This window comes from Abramis brama (genome assembly GCF_963993115.1).
Source record: "Abramis brama genome assembly, chromosome: 24".
In the NCBI taxonomy this organism is placed as follows: domain Eukaryota; kingdom Metazoa; phylum Chordata; class Actinopteri; order Cypriniformes; family Leuciscidae; genus Abramis; species Abramis brama.
In genome coordinates, this window is record NC_139986.1 from 25779284 (window position 1) to 25802506 (window position 23223).

Sequence of the window (23223 nt, forward strand, 5' to 3'; positions counted from 1 at the left end):
GGTATATCATAATTATAACGATCTCAACAATAATCCGATATAATGTTCAATACAGTCAATCATTTTAAAGTATATTTTTAGATGATAATATATGAAAAATACACAGACAATATCGAGAATGTACAGTTAAAATATGAATGGTAAAAATGAGAAATAAACCACAAAAAAGTTCTCTTTGCATTATTATATAATTTTTTTGTCGTCTATTCTGTGACTTTTAGGAGAAATTTACACAATCACATACAGAGCCTGTTCTTTTCTGTATATGTACATGAAGGTTCCCCATTATATTAAAATATGCTTATAAATAAGATAAAAATGTCTTTATCTGCATTGTCTTTCGGCGATTCACAGTTGTAGACATGATGACGTTAGCCCTACGTCATGCCGTTCGAACGCGTCGCGGCGGTCTCTGCAGCGCGAGGAGGAGAGCGGTTCATCAACAACACAACACACTCGCAGACCCGCGAAACTCTCAAAACATGTTTAAAATCTAAAATTATGATGAACGATGAACTACGGTGTTGTGATGGATAAAACCTTTCTGGACATGTAGGAAACGGAAGTGAATTGATTTTGTTTTGTGAGCTACAGTTCGTTAGCTGTCAACAGGTGAATCAGATCTGTGAAGTAAACAATGTCTTCCAGAGGTAAGATTACATGACCCATTAAATCACTTCACTGAGTATTAAGCACCTGAACCTGGACCTGGACTGAGTTATTTTTTTAAAAGACGGAAGATACTGTATATAGCACAATATCCAACACAGAATAATACAATTTGAAATATACAGTGCAGTAAAGTCTTTTACATACCATCATGGACACCCCAATGTAACCAAACTAAAGCCAGCTATGTTTTCATGTGTACATATCCAGTTTAAATTATAAATATGTGTACAATATTATTAGGAAAATATTTAGTTCATTTTAATATTTGTTTTTCTACTCACTGCATTACTGTACTGTTAGGGTTTGGTACTTTTATTATTTATTTAATTTATTATTTTAATTAATGCATTCATTTTAATAAAATGTATTTTACAATTTTAAATAATTGTAATAAAAATTTTCCCCCTAGCTCTCCCTTGCGGCCCCCAGTTTGAAAACTCCCGCTCTCAATGCTTTTAACAGTGTACACACACATGCAGGGTGGAGTGTGTCTAAATACACATCCATCAGTGATGAATGATGATTGTGTCTGCATCTCTCCGTCAGCTCTGTGGCAGCAGCCGTATGTAAACGTCTTCAAACACATGAAGATAGAAGAATGGAAGAAAGTCAGCAAAGAGGGAGACGTCACCACATACATGGTAGGAGGTTTAATCCTTTCTCATAAAACTATACTATGTTGTTGCTGCTTCTCATTAGCATTCATTATATGTTGTTTGTATGTATTTATCATGCTGTATTGTTTATTAGGATAAGAAGCTGAAATGTTCTGTGTTTCGGATCCGTGGCTCCGTTCCGGCCAGTAACTACATCCTGCTTCCCAAAACCAGCAGCCAGTCTCTGGGCCTCACTGGCCAGTTCCTGTACCTGCTGTTCAGACCCAGCCCAAGCAAACACTTCATCGTGCACCTGGACGTCACTGCTGAGGTGAAGAGTGTAGTTTTATCTATTTAATGATACAGACTTTCATGTGCATCTCTATGTTTTCAGCTTTAGCTTTTATTATCAATAACAAAACTGTCCTGTATATCACTATATCACTGTATATTCTTGGTTTGTTCATCATTTAGGAGGGTCAGGTGATTCGTGTGTCGTTCTCTAACATGTTCAAAGAGTTCAAGTCCACGGCGACATGGCTGCAGTTCCCTTTTCTGTGTGGAGCGGCACACTGTTCAGTGTATGAGAATACAGCCAGTACTGCTAAACAAGGTAGACATTTGTTGATTTATTATCATCTCATTATTATATATTATATTATTATGGTGTTTTTTTTGTGTGTGTGATTACTGATTGATACTCAGGTTTGGTGGGCCCAGCGCCGCAAAGCACAAGGTGGACGTGTTTGACGATGGACCTACGTTACGTGCTCTCGGTTTATCTGAACCGAACACACAGTCACCTCAAGAGCATCAAACTCTGTGCCAATATGTCTGTTAAAAACATCATCACCAGTGACCTGCTGTTTGACCCTGGTACATTTTGACTTTGTTCCTTTTACACTTGCAGATTGTGAATCGTAAAACATGTAATATCAATCTTGTGAAGCGTCTTTGAGCTCTGGAACGGTGCTGTGTAAACTAAATTAATTATTATTACACTTTTTTTTTCTTCTTTCTAGATCTGTCGTTCTCTGAGTTCAGGCAGTCTGGTGTGATGTTGCCAGATGGCACTGCCCCGATGCCCAGAGAAATGAGTTTCCCTGTACCCAAAGGACAGAGCTGGCACCACTTATATGATTACATTAGGTGAGTGCCACTACATTGGGAATGCACATTTCCTGTTAAATGGACACCTTTTGATTAAGCTTTTAATATTAGTTTATGTATCGTGCTTTTGTAATTTTTATTAGCTTTTTTATATTTCTGTAGAGCTTTGAATCATTTTTATTTTAAAATTATTATATTTAATAATAAAAACTATTTATTTTTTAATAATTATTTCAATTATTGAAAATGATTTTTAATACTTTTAGTTTGAGTTAACAATAACAACACTGTCATGACAACCTGGTTGATGTAAGTCTTTCAATCTATCCATGTATGTGTCCTTTCCGGCTCTTGTTTCCTGAGAAATTTAGTACTACTTTTTCACTTTAATAAGCATATTTTTCAAACACTTTTTCGCCACAACACCGTCCAAGTTCCTTGTTGACTGAGCATGTGCATATGTCTCATTTTAATGGATTTTCAGAATAAGGTGTCTACATTTCTGATTAAAACCGAGTCCATGGGTGAGAATTGAAATTTGTGGAATCAGACAGAATACTAATAGGACTATTGCCAAATTCTGATTGATATCAGAATATTCATGTGCATGTAAACATTGGCCAGTGATTCACATATTAATGTTATTTCATTGTTTCAGAATGTATATTGCAAAATAGAACATCTTGTGTGATTGACAGATTTCCCTCAGATGGAACAAAGTTACCATTTGATTCCATACAGAAAGGATCCAACAGTGCAGCTAAAAGTGAGTCTTATGCATGTAAACACACATAATCGCACACAACAACGTACGTTTTTATCTGATGAAACCGTGTGGTCACTCTGCAGAAGTCTCGACTGAAAAGAGCCCTCAAAGAGAAGAGAGTCGCATCGTAAGCCTCAGTAAACCTGTACAAGACCGAGTCTCCCTCATCCAGCAGATCACCACCCCAAAATCTGCACAAGTGTTTGTGTGTGAACTTCAGTTGACCTTCATTCAAATGCAGCTAATGTTGACACACACAGGCCCTAATGGCTTCTTTCTCTCTGTGTAGAGCACTAAGCAGCGTTCACTGATCCAGAAAAAGCAACTGCCTGAGCTGATTTATACACCCTCTGGAGGCTCAGAGAGCCCAGGGTCACCAGGTCAGAGTTCACAGGCAGGTGAAGAGGTCACAGTAGTGTGTGCTGATGATGCTGGAGTACACGTATATGCCCATTGCGAGGATGACGTCTATGCCCACATGACAGACAGTGAGGAGGAAATCACAGTAAGTACTGTAGATCCAAGATCGTTGAAATCCTAACAATGACAAGCTAAGAAGACGACAACTGGGTCTTACTTTGAGTCAATGTTGAATTAAACTTGACCTTCTTTTACTTTCATAATAAATTTGCACTTTCCTCAATGCATGTAATTGTGGACATTTGCTTTTTAAAAGCATAAATACTGTGAATGAACCAATCTGAATGTTTCTTCTCAGGTCATTAATGCAGCGTGTCCTCGACCTATCTCTCTATCTTCTGACCAACCAGTGAAGCTGCCACAGGTTAACCATGCATAAACACACTTATTTATCCCCTGGACAACACAGACTAACAGAACATAAATGTATGCTGATCAAAGGTTTACATGATAAAGCCTGTACATATATCTTCAGCATTTTGTGTGTGCTATGGTCATGTAAAGGGTTTCTGTATATATTTCAGAAGTTGTATCCTGACCCCATTCTGAAGCTAAACAGAATTATTGGCTTCGGAGGAGCTACAATGAGATGTGTGAGTGACACACACATACACACACACATACACACACACACATAACATTAGGGTGTAAATGCAGTTACTGAAGAAACATGAAAAACATCTATGACCTGAATAAATCTACTAGAACATTCTGCAATGACCTAGATAACTGAGAGTCTTCAGACATATCAGACAAAATACAGTTCTTGAGTCTGTGAATGTGAAACCAAGGGACAGTACATTTTCCCTTGACATATTTTTATGAAAATAATTTTCGTACCAAAATTATTAGAATGATTTGATGGATGCATTGCTTTAATATCATGAATATCATATGGTACACTTTCTTTCATCTTGTCCCACTCTCAGGCTGTATGGAGCTCAGATGGGGAGGAAGTTGTGTATCCCTGTCATGCCATTATCATAAGCATGACTCTTTCCTCCGGACAACAGAGATTCTTCATCGGACACACAGATAAGGTCTTTCTCACTCACACACACTTAAATATTTTTTAATGATTTTACCATGGTTTAGTGGTGTTATGCATGACTTAAAGTAAAGTCATATTACAATAGCAATATGATAAAAGATACCTATGATTAATATTTTTTATATTTCTAACCTAATAAAAGTTAAATTAAAAATGTAAATTATATATGTATATTAATAATAATAATTAGGGCTGACTTCTAATAGTCGAGGATTCGACGATTCGATTCGGAGAGGTCTGATTCGACTATGAACCTCATAGTCGAATACATGGGCGTCAGTTTGGTTTGAAATGTGCTGGGGACAGAGACGCATTCGCATTTTCAGAAGGGCTGGGTACAAAAAAATATTTTCCGCTTTCGCGCAGGTCATGTTTTGAAAGACGATGTCCTGTAGCTTACTAATGTAAATAAATAAAAATGTATTCAAAAATCTGCTTCACATTTTCAGCAGGGCTGCGGAGCGGCTGTGGGTTGACTCCACACGGTTCTCATGGGCTTTATATATAGGCTAAGTCCTAACGTGAAAAAAGCTTTACGTGGTTTAATGTACCTAAACAATGATTACCAAATTTCCCTCTCATATTGCTCCTCATAACCACTGAAAATGGTCAAAAAATCTAACCCAGAGTCCAATTATTATGGACGTTATCTGATATTAAGCGTTTCTGCTTCACATTTTCAGCAGGGCAGCGGAGCGGCTGTGAGTTGACTCCACACGGTTCTCATGGGCGTGAAAAAGCTTTACGTGGTTTAATGCTACCTAAACAACGATCACCAAATTTCTCTCTCATATTGCTCCTCATGTTTATGAAATGTTATGATATATGTGTGATATGTTTTGTTCATCTGGCTTTAAATGAATAGAAGGTATTTGTTACACACCATGTTTTTCTTTTAGTTTTTTTTTAGCTCTTTTGTTTGAAATGGAAAAAAATCTAGCTGCTATCTAAAAAATAAAATAAAAAAAAGGTTCGACTATCAGTCGACTATGGCAAAATCTAACGAATCAGATTCGACTATGAAAATCCTTAGTCGAAAACAGCCCTAATAATAATACATAATATTAGATTTTTATTATACATGATATTATATAGTAATATTAATATATATATATATAAATAATAGATATTATGTACAAAGAATATTTAAAAAATATGTTGTTATTATAATACTAAGCAATGTAGCAACTTGCCACATTAGTATGGAGTCTAAATGATTGTCACAGTTGTTGTGTGTGTCGTTTATTGTATAACATTGTTCATGCAATTCGTATTTAGAATTTGATTTACAATAACAGTGATCATTTCATCGTGCATTTTAGCTATAGTTAGGTTATCTGGCCTTGATTTTCCTGTTGATGTGTACCTGCTGTTTGTCAGGTCTCAGCTCTGGCGTTAAATGCCAGTTCTACGGTGTTGGCATCAGCTCAGACGGGCTCAAATAGTCTGATTCGTCTCTGGAGCTACAGCGGAGGAGTGTGTCAAACCATCATTCCTACACACACACATGCTCTGAATCTGCTTAGGTACACCAAACACACATGTACAACACAGTTCCATGGCAGCTGGATTTCTCAAGGCCCATCAGGTGATGTTGTTGTTGTTTTAGTTTCTCTCAGAGTGGAGGAGTGCTGTGTGGCGTAGGGAAAGACAGTCACAACAAAACCGTGAGTTTTTTGCTTAAAGAAACTTTTTTATTGTGAGTGTTTGTATTAATTATTTAATTTGTTTAGACGGTGATCCTTTGGAACACACGGCGTGCGGCAGAAGGAAGTGTTGTTCCAGTTTTAGCTAAAGCACACACAGACGTGGACATCCAGATGATGAAGATAGCGTTCTTTGATGATACACGGTGCGCATACACACTTGTATTGTAATTATACCCAATCTAAACATGTTTGAGGTTTAATGTGGAGTGGGATTTTGTTGGTCAATATCATTAACAGGGTTACTAGCTAATGTTATTAACCTCAATTCTACCTCAGTTTTTAATCATATTGGCAGATTATAGGTGTGTATATTGTGTTTGTTTGTGCAGCATGGTGTCGTGTGGTTTAGGTAACGTGCGACTATGGCGTGTGCGTGGTGGTTCTCTACGTTCCTGTCCTGTGAATCTTGGACAGTATCACAGTCTGGAGTTTACTGACCTTGGATTTGAGCAGGGACACACTCAGGACCGTCCGGTGGATGAACGCACACTGTGAGTGCACAGAAAAATGTGACATCATGACCAACAAACTATTTAAATAAGAGTAATTAATGTAGCTGTACAGACCTGCTGATATTAAAGGGTTAGTTCAGCCAAAAATATACTAATACTCACCCTCTACTAACTCTTTAATTATGTAATTTGATCTTGATCTCATCCTGAAGTGTTATTGTGATTGGAGCAGGTTTGTCAGCAGTAGGAGTGGTCACATCATGGAGATCGACTTTGTTGCCGTGGCGATAAAAAACATCAGGAGGCTCCTCCCAGCTCAAGAAAGCCACGCCCACCAAAGAGAAAAACAGACCTTTAGCGCAGGTGAAAATTTGTGCTATGGCTCACATCATTAGGGCCCGAGCACCGATGGTGTGAGGACCCTATTGGAATTGCTCCATTCATTCCTCATTACATCTCTACCTGTTTGTTTCTTGCCTCCCCAATGTTTTCGGCAGTATGTGTAAAAAAGGCCTTAAAAACTTAATATTATTCTGTTCTGTCAAAGGGCGTCTCTTTAGACCCCTCACTATTTGATTTGATTTCGAATTTGATTCAGGGAATTCAAAACTATTCTTAATTCATCCCAGTTATTCAGGTAAAATTAAATTAAATTAAATTAAATTAAATTAAATTAAATTAAATATTTTAATTAATTAATTAATTATTATTGTTAATTATTATTGATGCTCAGCATGTATAAAATATCAGCTACTAAACGCACAATTAGAATTTGAGGACTGCTGCATGATTTTAGCAATATTCTGTTATATTATTTTTATTATTACTGCTATTTATTATTTGAATATACTGACTTTATTATAAATATGTGTTTACATTTATTTATTTATTATTGGAATATGTTTGTTAATTATTTTATTTTTTGTTTGTTTGTTTGAATATACTGACTGTATTATAAATGTTTACATTTATTTATTTATTTATTATTTGAATATGTTTGTTAATTATTTATTTATTTATTGTTTGTTTGAATATATTGACTGTATTATATTATAAATGTGTTTTCAGGTGCCGGTATTGCGGTGAACAGCATCAGTGTGTGTGCTGAGTTCTGTGTGACCGGTTCAGAAGATGGATTCATGCGTCTGTGGCCTCTTGACTTCTCATCAGTTTTTTTAGAGGCGGGTTGGTACTCCCCTGTCAATCACTCTCACAACCAATTACCTTGCTTATAACTAACTCTATGAATTACTGAGATTTTTGGTGTGTTTGTAGAGCACGAGGGTCCCGTCAGTTTGGTGTGTGTGTCCTCGGACGGCTCGAGAGTTCTAGCGGCAACAACCGCTGGGAATCTTGGGTACCTGGATGTTGCCAGCCGTGGTTACCGTACAATGATGAGGTCACACACAGGGAGTGTTTTAGGCTTCAGTGTGGACGGAGTTAGACGGCGTGTGACCACCGTGTCCAGAGACAGCACCGTACGGGTGTGGGACATGGACAGCATGCAACAGGTCATTTACGGGAATGTTTATCATTAAAGCATACATGCTTTTGCATACTGTTGGCCATGCATAAACATGCACCAGATCTGCTGATATTACCATGAAGTTAATATACTCGGCCTCTAATTCGTGTTTCAGCTCTATGATTTTGTCTCTGATGATGATGAAAGTCCCTGTTCAGTTGCATTCCATCCCAGCATGCCTCTCTTCACCTGTGGATCGAGCTCTGGAACCGTCAGAGTGTTTGATATTCAAACGTCGAGCTTAATCGCCCAGCACAGGTACATGCACACTCTCAAATACGCATTTGTCTTCTGTGTAATGTCTGTATCTCTACTGATGATGCAAAACTGCAAAAACATTAAAAAGACAATTGTAATGTTACAAAATGATATAAAATTTCAAATAAATGCTGTTTTTTGTACTTTTTTTTGTTTTTGCGTTTGTACTTTCTATTCATCAATGAATCCAGAATCCACAAAAATATTAAATATTAACACTCAAGACTCGAGTAATGATGCCAAAAATTCAGCTTTTCATCACAGGAATGAATTGCATTTAAAATAGATTCAAATAGAAAACAGTTATTTTAAATTGCAGTTTTTTCTGTATTTTTGATAAAATAAATTCAGCCTTGGTGAGCAATGAGCATTAGAGACTCCTTTAGAAAAATTAGATTTAGAAAAACTTACGGACCCCAAACTTTTGAACTGTAGTGTATATTGTAGTAACATTTTTTAAACTACAAAAAGCTATTCTTTACACTTTTAAGAAATTCCTCTTAAAAGTGTATATTGATTTGTGTGTGTTTGCAGGCAGCACATGGGATCAGTTGAGAGTGTGATATATTCTCCTGATGGTCAGTGTCTGTTTAGTGCTGGTGCTCTTGGATACTTGGTACTTTACAACTCTTCTCAAAATGACCATCATGTGGTCCGTGTTCTGGGTGAGTAAATGGTCGCTCTTTCAGCACAAATTCCCCTTCACAGCACATTCAGATGAACTACTCAGCTTTCTGTATTTATTTGTAGATATATCCAAAGGACTATGTGGAAGCAGCATTCTGAATTATTTATATTTTGTCTAAGGTAATGCGGTTGCATGGGGCGTGGGGCGTGGCCCGGAGACTTTGGCCGTGAGTTCTGACAGTCGCTGTCTAGCGCTGGTTGGACCGACCGAACACATCGTCACAATCATGGAGGCACAGTCACTTAATGAGGTACATCAAGACCATAATATTTGTCAGAGCTGAGGTTTAGTACTTGCTTGACACATGCATTTGGATCACAACTTCTGATCCCTTCCTATCTCTCTCACAGTTTCTGAGAAAAATTCAAATAAATCTGTAAATAAATGAATAAATGTAAAAAACTTTTCAATCATTATTTTTGTGCTGAGCTCTGTTGAATCTGGGACATAATCTCACTTTTTTTGTGTGTGTTTTGTGGTTTTTTTCTTCCTTCATTTTATTATTTCAAACAATGATTTCTGTTATTTTAGTATTTATATACTATTATATAATTTATTAATATTTTGAATTAGCTTTTTAGTCATAATTTTAATTTTAGTTTTAATATTTGTATGTGCTTTTGTCAGTTTTATTCGTAAGATTTTATTTAACATGGATAGATATTTTTATTTAACATGGAAGTTTTTTAAAGTTTTAATAATTATATAGCTTATTTCAGTTAGTTGCCATTGCCATTTTGCAACATTCCTAATTTTTCAACAAAAACAAATTTAATCTAATATTTATATTTTATTAATTTTATTTCTGTCAACGAAAGCTATTCTTGGTAACACTTTAGTTTAGGGTCCAATTCTCACTATTAACTACTTGCTTATTAACATGCATATTACTAGGATATTGGCTGTTTATTAGTACTTTATAAAGCACATTTAATGCCTTATTCTGAATGACCATATTCTACATCCCTAATCCTAGCCAATACCTAAACTTAACAACTACCTAACTAGCTATTAATAAGTAGTAATTAGGAGTTTATTGAGGGAAAAGTCGTAGTTAATAGTGAGAGTTGGACCCTAAACGAAAGTGTGACCCCATTCTTAATAGTTTGTTAACAATTACAACAGTATGACATGCTGTACATGCTAAATAACATGTGTTTCTGTGTGTGTCAGATACTTCGGGTTGATGTGAGCATTCTGGATGTTGAGAGCTCAACGCTGGACTCTGCCCTGAATGTGTGTTTCTCCCCCACGTCACTGTCACACCTGCTCGTCACCACCTCAGCCAATAAGATCCTCTGGATTGACACACACACAGGACAACTTCTAAGACAGGTGAAAGACTGAAGGCCGAACACTTTCTGAGAACATCAAGTATCACATATTGGAATCATTATTAATGTAATTACAGGTGTCTGAGGTGCATAAGCATCAGTGTGTGTCTCTGGCTGTCAGTGAAGATGGACGTTATTTGCTGACGGCCGGTCAGAACTCTCTGAAGGTGTGGGACTATGACATGCACCTGGATGTCAATTCACAGGTATGTTTGTTTGAACACTGGATTTGATGATGCGCAGAGTACATGATGAGATCAAGAATGTGTTTGTTTCTCCTTCAGGTGTTCATTGGTCACTCTGAGCCCATCAGACAGGTGAGGTTCACGCCTGATCAGATGGGCGTGGTCACCGTAGGCGACGCCCTCTTCTTCTGGGACTTCCTGGCACCCCCACAAGAGATTTCACACTGCAGGTCAGACCTGCGTTTTCCATAATACTGTACATTTTTGTAATCTCCTCGTTAGTTATTTGTTAGTAACTAGGACTTTCTCTCTTCCAACCAGGTCTCTAGCTCTAGAGGTCTCCCCTCATAAATCAGGTACGATAAGCAAAATATTAACTTTGTCTCTTGTTATTGGAAGATTATGAATTTTTAGGTCAATCTTTTCTTTTTTTTTTCTTTCTTTCTTTTTAATTTATTTGAGACATGTTAATAAGTTCCTACACTTTGTTTCAATCACATACAGCCAGTCTTTAACTCCCACATGAAATTGAGCACATAGACACATATGTGCATAGAAACCCTCATCCATATCCATATGTACATGCATATATATATCCACACATACCCACACCTACGTGCATACATACATACCCATATACATATACACATATACAGGTACATATACATACCTACATGCATATACAAACGCTTACATATATACACAAACGCATACATATACACACAAACAAATACACACTAACACTCTTTAACATGTCTGAAAAGGGGTTGGAAGAAGTAAAAAACTTATTTAATCCTACCCCCTCTCCAGTATTCAAAACTTGCATTTGCAATAATCATCCTGTTTCCAAAGTCTTATAATCTACGAGAAAAAATAAAATAAAAAAAATAATAATAATAAATAAATAAATAAAAGAAAATTAATATGAACATATATCAATAGAAAGTAATCTAATATTATTCTTATACTAAATTCTAGAGTCTTGACTTCAAATCCTTATTCACATCCCCCTACCATACCCACATACACATTCATATCACCCGAAAACAAATTAATAAAAATAAATATGATAATTTGCATTAAGAAAATAAAGCCTGTTTATATGACCTTCAAAAGTTATTTTGCATTTTAACAATTAAGCACATTTAAATTATTCTTTACTTTTGTTTTTGTTCATTTTATCTTGTAATTGATCCTGAAGCATTTATTTTTAACATACTTTAAGTACCATTTTTTTCTTTGCAATTTTACTAAAAAATTTAATGGATTATATTTAATGTAATTTTAATCATTTCAATATGTTTAGACAGATTTAGGTATAAATATATATGAAGACTTCAGATGCAAAAGCTGCTAAATGCCACCAGAATGATATTGAGCGAATGCTCTCCGCACGTAGTGTACGTTCATCAAATACTTTTGCTTCAAACCCGCTAAATCCCAGCCTCAGGCCATTCATAAATAGCGGTTCGTTGGCAGACACTTCTAAACGGCACTTCCCTTTTGCCAGCAAAAGCCTCTGTTCACAGAACCAATCAGAAGATGCGAATGGAATCATATAATATTCAACAATATTACTGATCTGACTTACTTAAGGTGGACAATCATGCAATTTTCTTCTAGAAACAAACTTTGTTGTATTATTTTCATGTTATCACTACTTTGATACAATCTGTATTTTAAAAAGCGCTATATAAAAAAAGGTGACTTGACTTGACATGAATGACAGCGTACGTATGAGCCAGCTTTCAAACACAAGAAGTCTTTAACCAAAAACCTATGAATAATGTTGCCAGAAGAGTAAAAGAGCAGAAGAAGGGCCCTATGAGCGAGATGTTAGAGATGTAGGAACTCCCCAAGCATGTATACACCGTTTCAGGTCAAAAACATCTATTCTAAGACTCAGCTTTAGTCTCTTGGTTTCAACTATGCAGAAATGAGGCAAAGCGTTGTGGTTTCACCACCTCAGCAGCAGAAAGAGCCAAAAAAATTCAGCATGTCTAACCCTATGCAAATACAGCTGTACCTTAATTCTAAGAAATGTAATATTAGACATATAACACATATAACACACTTTGCAGAAGACGGAAATTGAGAATCAGCCACAAAATATAAACGTACATTTTCAGAGTAGAGGTGAACTAAATGTCTGGTCTGAATAGAACATGTAAATATGAGTGTATGATATTAAAATATACAATAGACAAAAAGCATAAATGGATTAATACAAGAATAATATTTTTGAAAGAATGACTCATAGAAACAACCATAAAAGAATAACCATAAGCATAATTTCTTTTCTTATACATCATACACCATGTATGATGATCCTTAATGAGCTCCTCTTGTTCAGCTCACAGTTGGGTGGAGCTAAATGGAGCTGAGCTGTCCAATGAGAGTCCTCGAGAGGCATTATTTCAGCCGTCTTCACCGCCTGCTGTGAAGGACAGGGAAGGTACGTGTTCATGAGCGTTTGACCTCATTCATGTGTCAGTGTTTTATCTCAGACACTTTCTCCTCTAGGTTTCCTGTGCGATTCTACAGCTGAACTTCACCTCAGTCCCACAGCAGGACACACACACTCCCCTAAACACACCTCCTTCCTGAGAGTGACCGAATGGGTGACGAATGAGGACACGCCCACTATCCCAGCCAACCAATCAAGGACGGAGAAAATAGGAGATGGTCACACGGCAATCCGTCCAGACTGTTATAAACACTTCACTCCACGCTTTAAGACTCCTGTGCTAGATCAGGTGTATATTTTTTTTATCAATTATTCATTAATATGTTAATCTAAAAAGTGAATTATGCATTATTAACATTCAAACCAGAACACAATTCAAACCCTTTTGTATACTGTGTCTTTCTCTTCTCCACTACAATCAATCGCTTTTTAGACCGTAGTAGCTCCGCCCTCAGGACAGGCGGGCCTGAGTCTAAAGGCTGTGATTGGCTATAATGGCAATGGACGTAACAATATGGTCTGGAATCCAGACACGGGTAAATACTATCTAAGTATAAATGTCCATCACATAAAATGCATGTGCACGCTTTGTGGTGGTGCTTATGTGTGTCCTTTCTCAGCATGTATGTGTACACAACTGTTATTTAGCTACATCTTGTGTGTGTTTGCAGGTTTATTTGTGTACTCCTGTGGGTGTGTCGTCGTCGTTGAGGATCTTCACACAGGCTCACAGAGACAGTGGTTCGGTCACACAGAGGAGATCTCAACGCTTGCTGTTACCCATGATGCACAGGCATGATTTAGTATATACTACAAATATATAAATCACACACTCTTCCTCTGTTTCCACCAGTTGGTGATGCTTTACTAATGATTGTTAGCAAACATTAGGAGCCTCAGAGTGAAACCTCTGTCTAATTTGCTCGGCAGACGGTTGCATCTGCATCAGGGGGCGGAGCTTCACACAGCAGCCTCATTTGCATATGGAACGTTTCAGACGGTTCCTGTAGAAACCGCCTCTCCTATCACAAGGGGGCAGTGCAGAGCCTTACGTTTTCCAGGGATGACATGTACCTCCTCTCAGTGGGTCAGTGTTTAATATTTTTCATTATGGGGTCATGTTTTTCCCACATTTTCCTAATTTGAAAAATGTAGAAGTGCATAAAGAACTTTAGGGATGTAAAGAAAAATTATGATATCATTTGTTTTTCCATACTAAAGGGATACAAGGAGACATTTACAAGCAAAATTATTTAATTTATTTGAATACTAAAAGTACACTTCTTTGCTTCAAACTATTTATTTAATATTTATGGAATTGTGTGGGTTTAAAATATTTAATTCAATGACAGATACAGTTTATTGTGTAGATAGAATAGCAAGAATAACCAGAAAAAAATTTTATTGCATAAAATATGCATTCTTATATGCACCATCTAAAACATATTACAGTATAAACATTGTCAAAAATCTTAAGCAATCTGCGCTATTCAACTGCAGCGCTTACGTTTATTTAATGAAATCATAGCATTTCTGTTTTCCAACCCCAAATTTAAGACCTCTTAAAATTATATTAAAGACTTCTGTTAAACCATTCAAGATGTTTAAGTCTTTTTAATTTTGGAAAGAAAAAAAATCTGAACCGATGACTTTCTAAGGACCCAGGGGACCTACTTTTTATTCACACACATGCTTCTAAAAATATTTGACAGTTTTCACACATCTATTTTTAGTAAGTGAAATGCTCGAACTGTTGAGCCCTGTTAAAAACATTATGCATTAATGCACTTATATTGGAAGTCTTTAGTAACAGTCGACAGCATATTATATACTGGGACAAAACAAATCCTGCTTACTGTAGTTACGTTATTTATTTAAAAAATTAAAATTAAGATAAATTGTAAATTAATTTGAAAGGAAAAACATGTCTAAAAATTTTCAAAATCTAGAACCACATTTTATTCCTTGCAAATCAATTGAGTTTCTTCAGTACAGACAGATTATAAATCTTGTCTTTTATGATGAATCATGTGTAATGATGTGGTTTAATATGCTCTTAGGTGATTTTTCGGAGCCGGTGGTGGCGCTGTGGAGCACTCGATCATTTGAGCTGCTCTGTACCGTTCAGATATCCGTCCCGCTGCATGATGCTTCTTTCTGCCCGTTTACTGCTAATGAGCTGACGCTCGTCGGCAGCAGTGCTGTTGTTTTTACACACATTCAAACACGCGATAACGGCACTGAACTTCGGGTATGTACTGGCACTGTATACATGAAAAGAATCCTTCTGCATACACACATGCATACACCATTGCAAAGAAGTAAGTTGGTAAAAAGCTTTCCTCCTCCTGAAGGTGCAGAAAGTTGGCTTACCGGATGCAGTAGGGCAGGCAGAGGTGACATCACTGTGCTATAACACGCACCATATCTTGTACACGGGCACAAACAGCGGCCACGTGTGTGTGTGGGACTGTAACACACAGCGCTGCTTTGTGACCTGGGAAGCAGACGGTGGAGAGATAGGTGTGTGTGAGAAATGTTGATCGCATTTGGGTCGTTGGGAATGGGAAGTGATCATAAATAAGTGTTTTTGTGTGCATTTGTGTAGGTGTGGTAGTTTGCCGTGGGAATAAGCTGGTCACAGGGAGTAACACCAAAAAATTGAGACTGTGGTCTGTAGCTTCAGTCCAGAAACTCAGTAACCCAAATAACAAGAGCAGCGCAGGACGGGATGATGGGTAAACATGCAAACACTCACTTTATCTCCTTCAACAATGCTTTAGGTTCTCTCTGTAGATACACACTTCTGTTTGGTTTAGGGTCGGTAAGATTAAAAAAATAATAATAATAATGGTTTTAAATTAAGATTCATCAAGGCTGCATTTATTTGGTATAAAATAGCAATATTGTGAAAAATTATTACAATTTAAAATAACTGTTTTCGATTTGAATACATGTTAAAATGTAATTTAAAACTATTAATTTATTTAAAATAAATCTTACTGACCCCAAACATTTAAATGGTAATGCATTTTACACATGGAAACCCATTTCCACCTCTGTAGACAAAAATGTAAATGTAATTGTAATCTCAATCATGAGAAATAAAGTTGCAATGCAAAAATTCAAAGTCAAAATAGTGTTACATTGTGAAATATAGTCATGATGATTATGAGAAATACATTTTGTATTATTTTTTGTAGAAAAAATGTCACTTTCACTTTTTTACAAACAATTATAACGAGCTTCACTTGTTTTGAACCCGGAAGAGCTCAGGTGCAGCTAGAGCAAGAGCTGCTGTTGGATGGGACAGTGGTCAGTGCAGCGTTTGATGATGCCATGGACATGGGGATCGTGGGAACGACAGCGGGAACACTGTGGTACATCAACTGGGCCGACAGCACCAGTATACGTCTGATCAGCGGGCATAAGAGCAAGGTACATTTTATCCCTGCCAATCTGATTAGACCTACTTTTAGCTGTTACGGCGAGACACGGCAGGCAAAAACATTGTTTTTTTTTTGATTTTTGGATATTTGTCTTCAATAACATGTCTTCTTTCAGACTTGTGGTGAAAAAAAAGTCTGAAATACACATTTAGGTCTTTATTTTATTACACTTTGTATGTTTGCGTCTGTAGATTTCTCATAAATTCAACAAAAGTTGGCGTTCTTAATCAACAACATGCACCGTTAGGAAGCTCTCTCTCTCCTGTACAATCCTGTCGGATCCAAATATGGTCATTTCCTTTTTATCAGCAACCAATCCTGAAAGTAAAAGGGCTGAATGCGCGATCTCATTGGCTGATGATAAATCTTTAAAGCCCGTTTTCTCAAAATGACTTTTCTCTCATACTCAAAGTCCGAAATCTCCACTTCAGTAGCACCTATATAAAACTTTCCAGTCTTGTACCTAGTTATATTATGAAGACATTTACAGAGGGATTTGTAAATATATTATTCCTAGCCTGATTTTTTATAACATTTTATTCCAAAAAACATGGCGAAAATCTTTTTTTTTAAGGCTATTGACAGTATATTCTGATTTACAGGATAACAAAAGTAGATATCCATAAATCCCTCTGTAATTTTTTTCCCATCTAATATGTGAACACAATGAAAAAATAATTTTTAACCTGGCTTTATCCAATACTCAGATTTCGTTTTTTTAAACTATATGCAAATTAGTGCATATTTAATTAGATATTGCCTAATTTGCATATTTAAACATTAAATTACAGAAAACTTGTAATACATTTTTTTCTCATCTTAATGTAGGTAAATCAACTGGGTGATATTCATGGTGATATCTGCTAGTTAAAATTTTTACCCTATTCACCTATAGCCTTAAGTTCATCCATAGCAAAACCTTCCAGAAACAGAAAGTTGAAATGAATCCGAAACGATTCTAAAGCAGCTACTTCTACTCAAACTCCCCCAGGTGAACGGAGTGGTTTGTAGTCCAGATGAGGAGCATTTCGTCACGTGTGGGCAGGACGGCAGTGTGAGAGTTTGGGCGCTGCAGAGCCACGAGCTGCTGGTGCAGTTTCAGGTGCTGAACCAGGTGAGGATAAACACACTAGCCGCGTTTCCATTACCCTTCAAACTGCGCGGATTGAAAATACGGCCAATGGAAACGCGTCAATTTTGCAAAAACTCCCATTTATCGCAAACAAGTTTTTACGCTCGCATGAGGAGGTTTTTCAGGCAATTCGAAAAAGAAATATTTCGCAAAACTGCAATGGAAACAGTTTTTGCGCATTTACAGGTCACCTGACGTAGATGACGCGGTGTGTTTGGACAGAATACGAGACAGAGCTCTTTATTAAATTCATAAAAGACAGAAGAATTACAGGAATAATGGATTCTAAACCTCAAAGAAATGCCACAATCAAGACCTCGAAGCAGAAATGAGTGAGAAACACCCAGAAACACCTCATATGTGCCGCTCTCAAAGTATAAGGGTCTTTCCTTGCCATTAATGATTGGATAACACACATATACGTCTCCTTTGATTAATAATAATGGCTAGTGCTGCGGCTGAGATATACATAAACCTACCAACGTCTGTTGCTATGATTTTTGGAATGGCGTATCTATTGCGAGAGGAAAAAATTAAGATCGCATAACATCGGTTAATGGAAACACCGTCATTTCGCATTAGTTTTTTGTGGACATTTAGAAAAAATCGCAAGAGTTTTGTGCAAATCTGTAATGAAAACACGCCTGCTGACTGATGCTATATGTGTGCAGGACGCCACACTTTAAAATGAATTCACAAAACACTGATGAACTCCATGTTAGATGCCTTGTGTCTGGGATGGCAACAGTTCTTCATTGTAGCCAATCATTATTCTTTTTTTTAATGCCATCCTAGATTTTTTTAAAGTGATACTCCACTTTTTTTGGAAATAGGCTCATTTTACAACTCCCCCAGAGTTAAACAGTTGAGTTTTACTGTTTTCGAATTCATTCAGCCGAACTCCGGGTCTGGCGGTACCACTTTTAGCATAGCTTAGCATAGATCATTGAATCGGACAGGACCATTAGCATCTCTCTCAAAAAAATGACCAAAGAGTTTCGATATTTTTCCTATTTAAAACTTGACTCTTCTGTAGTTACACCGTGTACTAAGACCGACGGAAAATGAAAAGTTGTGATTTTCTAGGCTGAAAATCTCATTCCTGCGTAATAATCAAGAAACTTTGCTGTCGTACCATGAGTCCAGCAGGCGTAATGATATGACGCAGCGCCTGAAAATAGGTCTAATAAAAAAAATAGGTTAGACAAACTTAGTCCCGGTCATGTTGGAAGTTACCGAGCAGGGGACTATTTTCAGGCGTCATATCATGTAAAATGAGCCTATTTCCAAAATAAGTGGAGTATCCCTTTAAAGGCTTTCCAACCTACTTTTGTGCATGACTTCGTACTGAATAATGTATCCGCCTCAAACAAGATTTTAATGCAAATTTTATTCAGATTTCGGTGTTTCCATCCAGCGTTTTTTAATGCGATAATCTAAAATTTGCATAAGTCGTCTCGTAACCTTCTACTTTGATGTATAGTACTGTTCGAAAGTTTGGGGTCAGTACAAAAAAATTTATACTTTTATTCAGCAAGGATGCATTAAATTGATCAAAAGTGTCAGTAAAGGCATATATAATGTATAATTTATAACGATTTTTTTTTTTAATTCTGTTCTTTTGAACATTCTATTCATCAAAGAATCCTAAAAAAATGTATCATGATTTCTAGAAAAATATAAAGCAGCAAAACCGTTTTTCAACATTGATAATAATCATAAATGTTTCTTGAGCAGCAAATCATCATATTAGAATGATTTCTGAAGGATCATGTGACACTGAAGACTGGAGTAATGATGCTGAAAATTCAGCTTTGATCACAGGATATAAATTACAACTTATTAAATATTAAAGTAGAAAACAGTTATTTTAAATTGTAATATTATCTCACAATATTACTGATTTTACTGTATTTTTGATCAAATAAATGTAGCTTTGGTGAGCAGAAGAGACTTCTTTCAAAAACATTAAAAAATCGAAGCTAAATCCGGTAGTGAAACACTGCTAATGATCTTTCTCTTATCTCCTGTCAAGTTCTTTTTCATCGCAGTTATTGTTTAATTGTGTGTTTGAATGTGGTGATTTCTCTGTATTGCAGAGCTGTGAGTGTGTGTGTTGGACTCCTCCGAGGGGTGTGTATGAGCCGAGCGGCCACACGTGTGTTGCAGGCGGTTACAGTGACGGTACTGTGAGGATCTTCTCTCTGGAGTCGGCCGAAATGGTGCTGAAACTACAGCCTCAGCCTATGTCTGTGTGTGCATTGCAGTACTCGCACTACGGTGAGAGAGTGTGTGTGTGAGACTCAGTGTCCTGTGTCTGGTCGTGTTTGTGTGTTTATGTTCACTATATGCATGTGTGTGTAGGTCATGTGTTGTTGTCCGCTGGTCATGATGGTCTCATTACCGTCAGCAGTCCTGCCACTGGAGTCACTGTACGCACCATCAGTGACCACAAGGGGGCGCACATCACTACAGTGCAGTGCACCAGCAAACAGGTTTGTGCGTGTATGCGTGTCCTTAGTTTTCTGTTTTGCAAGGCAAATGACTCAACATTATGATGTGGAATTGTGGGCCATACCCAAAAGGTATCTGAGGACTTAAGTCACACAAAAAAGAAATGCATGAATTTTATTCAAAGACATTAAGACCTCAAACGTGAAGAAGAAAAGTGAACATTAGCGAAGAGAAAAGATTCTGCAGCATTTGAGACACAGAGATACATATATATATATATATATATATACAATGGCAGTTACAATTAAGTGTTACTTAAGTGTCCAAATACTTACAGGGTCATTGAATGAACTGCTGAGTAGAGCTGCAGTCAGAATTAAACCGAAATCACATTATCTAATTGCAAAGGCTGTGATTTAATCATATAAATATATGCTCTGTGTGTTTCAAGTGAAGTGCAGAACTGTGTTTTTACAGCTCACAATGGTTTAACGTTTGAAAAGAAAGAAATGAAAACAGCCATAAATATGAGTGTTGTACCAGTTGTATTGAAAAATAAAATAATAATGATATTATTATAATAGTATTATTTTTAAATACTAGTTTTTATTTTATTTTACTGTGAAATATTACCATAGTAAAATGTCTTGTTTTGTTTAATATTTTCTGAATAAAAAGAATGTTATTTATTTGCTGTTTATTTATGTCAAAGTTAATTATTGTTATTGTAATAATAATGATAATAATAATAATTATTATAATTATAATTATTATTATTATTATTATTATAACAACAATAATTTCTTATTATTTTTATAATTATTTTTATTTATAGTTTATTTATCTACTATAATGTTAATATATAATTACAATAATAATAATAAATATTTGTTTTTAGTTATTCTTATTTAGTATTTTGTATTTATTTTATTTTAGAATTATTATTGATACTATTATTATATTTTAATAATAATAGTAATTATTATTATTATTATTATTATAGTCATATTAATATATTATCAAACATTTGTGCAGCCCTACAAACAAGCCCAGCAATTTTGTAGCTTTTTTAAAATCACATTTTAAATTGCACTCACAATTTTTATCAGAAAAATCACAATTGTATTTTTTACCCAAATCGTGCAGCTCTACTTCTGAGTGATTTAATGTGTGTGTGTGTGTGTGTGCTGATATAAATGTCTTCTAGTATAAGGAGTTTGGTCTGGAAGGAAATGAGCTCTGGTTGGCCGTGAGCTCAGACAGGCGTGTCAGCATCTGGGCTGCTGATTGGACGAAGGATAAATGCGAGCTGCTTGATTGGCTGACATTCCCAGCACCCACCCCACCAGAGGTGATTGGCACACTGAATATTCATGAGTATCAAGCCAATAAATATGCCCTGACCGTGTTCATATATTATGTACAGTTACACTTTGTCTTATTGAGCTGCTCTGATCATTCAGAGGTTACTAATGTAGTTGAAAAGTCTTAAGAAGTAACGTTTGGCCCAACTTTGTCTTTTAAATCAGGATGTACTTGCATTACCTCCCAGTCTGGCAGCGTTCAGCCCCAGTGAGAGAGGAGTGGTGGTTTACACCGGCTACGCTGTGGAAAAAGAGATCATCTTTTACTGTCTTTACAAAAAACAGGTTCTCAAACATTGATGGACTGATGTAAAACAACACATGACTGTACATGACCGTACACCTCAGTTGTCTCTCCACACAGTTTCATTGGCCAATTGAAGTCATCCTGAGAGATTGTGAGATAATGATGCATTGGTGTTTTATTTTCTAGGTTTTGAGGACGATCTCTCTGGCCGATTGGGCTCTGTGTCTCAGTCTGTGTTCGACTGGAAGGCTGCTCGCTGTTGGATCAAACCGTCAGTGTTTACTCACGACATGAAAGCAAAGTCTTTGAGAGTCATACAGTCATCTAACAGCGCTGCCTTGTGTTTCAGAGCGCGTCCTGAAGCTGATCCATTCCTCCAGCGGTCGTTTTCAGGATTTCCCGTCTCATAGTGACTCGGTTCACGTGTGCAGCTTCAGCTGGTCTGGATCTCAGCTCTTCACTGCTGCTCATAATGAGCTCTTACTGTGGGCTGTACACGGCTTATAATGTCAGGAGAACACTAATGCTGCTGCTCATCCACAGGGTTTAATAGTTTGGATTGCAGTAGTTACTCCGATTTCAGATTTTACTTCTTTGTTCAGTAGAAATGTTGCATTGCAGAGCAAACATGGCAGTTTTGTATCCAGTTGAACTTTTGTTAATTAACAGTTTTTGTAGTCTTTTAATTTGTTTTTCATATTTTTTTGAATATTTCAAAAAACTTTGTACTTTACTAATACTTTTTACTCTGTTTAAAATTATTTTGCTAGTAAGAAATACCGTGAAATTGTCATGCACTTTGATAAATAAAATTCATAAAAAAATCTGAAGTACTCGTGTCTGCATTAAATAAAGCCATTGGCACACAGTTACAGTAAAACAACCTTATTTTTACACTTACAAAATAACTTTCATTAATATGTCCTTAACAAACATTATATAATGCAACACAGACCTTTGGCTCATGTAAATTCAAATAAGATAAGAATATAATATAGCTTGTTTTTGAAATGTTTTTTTTTTTATATTTTTCATTTTATATAAAATATTATTTTTTAATATAATGCAGTATTATATGAATGATTAATGTTTTAATGGAATTATAAAGTATTTTTCCATAAATTACTACCAGTATGGGCCAATATATCCAAGATATTAATCTAATTCATTTTAAATGATTAATTCGGTCAGAATCAGCAAAGCTTAATTAATATAATATAATATAATTAAATAAGATTATAAGACATAATTGTTTAATATTGTACTTATAATGCAGAAATATAGAAAATAAATAATGATATTAAATAAGTTGAAGTAAATCGGAAATGCCCAGTAGAGGGCGCT

General features: G+C 36.1%; 1 protein-coding gene across 1 annotated transcript; it reads left to right on the forward strand.

Annotated features, from left to right (window-relative positions):
* Positions 1-379: 379 nt before the first annotated feature.
* wdr90 (WD repeat domain 90) lies at positions 380-22709 on the forward strand. Its single transcript, XM_084102898.1, has 42 exons — positions 380-650; positions 1219-1313; positions 1423-1599; positions 1743-1881; positions 1974-2144; positions 2291-2417; positions 3077-3144; positions 3228-3349; positions 3434-3649; positions 3863-3928; positions 4089-4157; positions 4494-4604; positions 5996-6141; positions 6225-6282; positions 6349-6467; positions 6654-6815; positions 7009-7139; positions 7845-7961; positions 8052-8287; positions 8417-8559; positions 9094-9224; positions 9367-9497; positions 10421-10582; positions 10659-10787; positions 10866-10996; positions 11088-11122; positions 13120-13221; positions 13290-13522; positions 13667-13769; positions 13905-14026; positions 14164-14320; positions 15294-15484; positions 15588-15756; positions 15842-15971; positions 16503-16671; positions 17674-17796; positions 19914-20094; positions 20179-20309; positions 21476-21619; positions 21798-21917; positions 22066-22150; positions 22229-22709. Exons 1-42 carry the CDS (start codon positions 638-640, stop codon positions 22384-22386), a joined length of 5523 nt encoding a protein of 1840 aa, XP_083959024.1. The 5' UTR covers positions 380-637; the 3' UTR covers positions 22387-22709.
* The last annotated feature ends 514 nt before the right edge of the window (positions 22710-23223 follow it).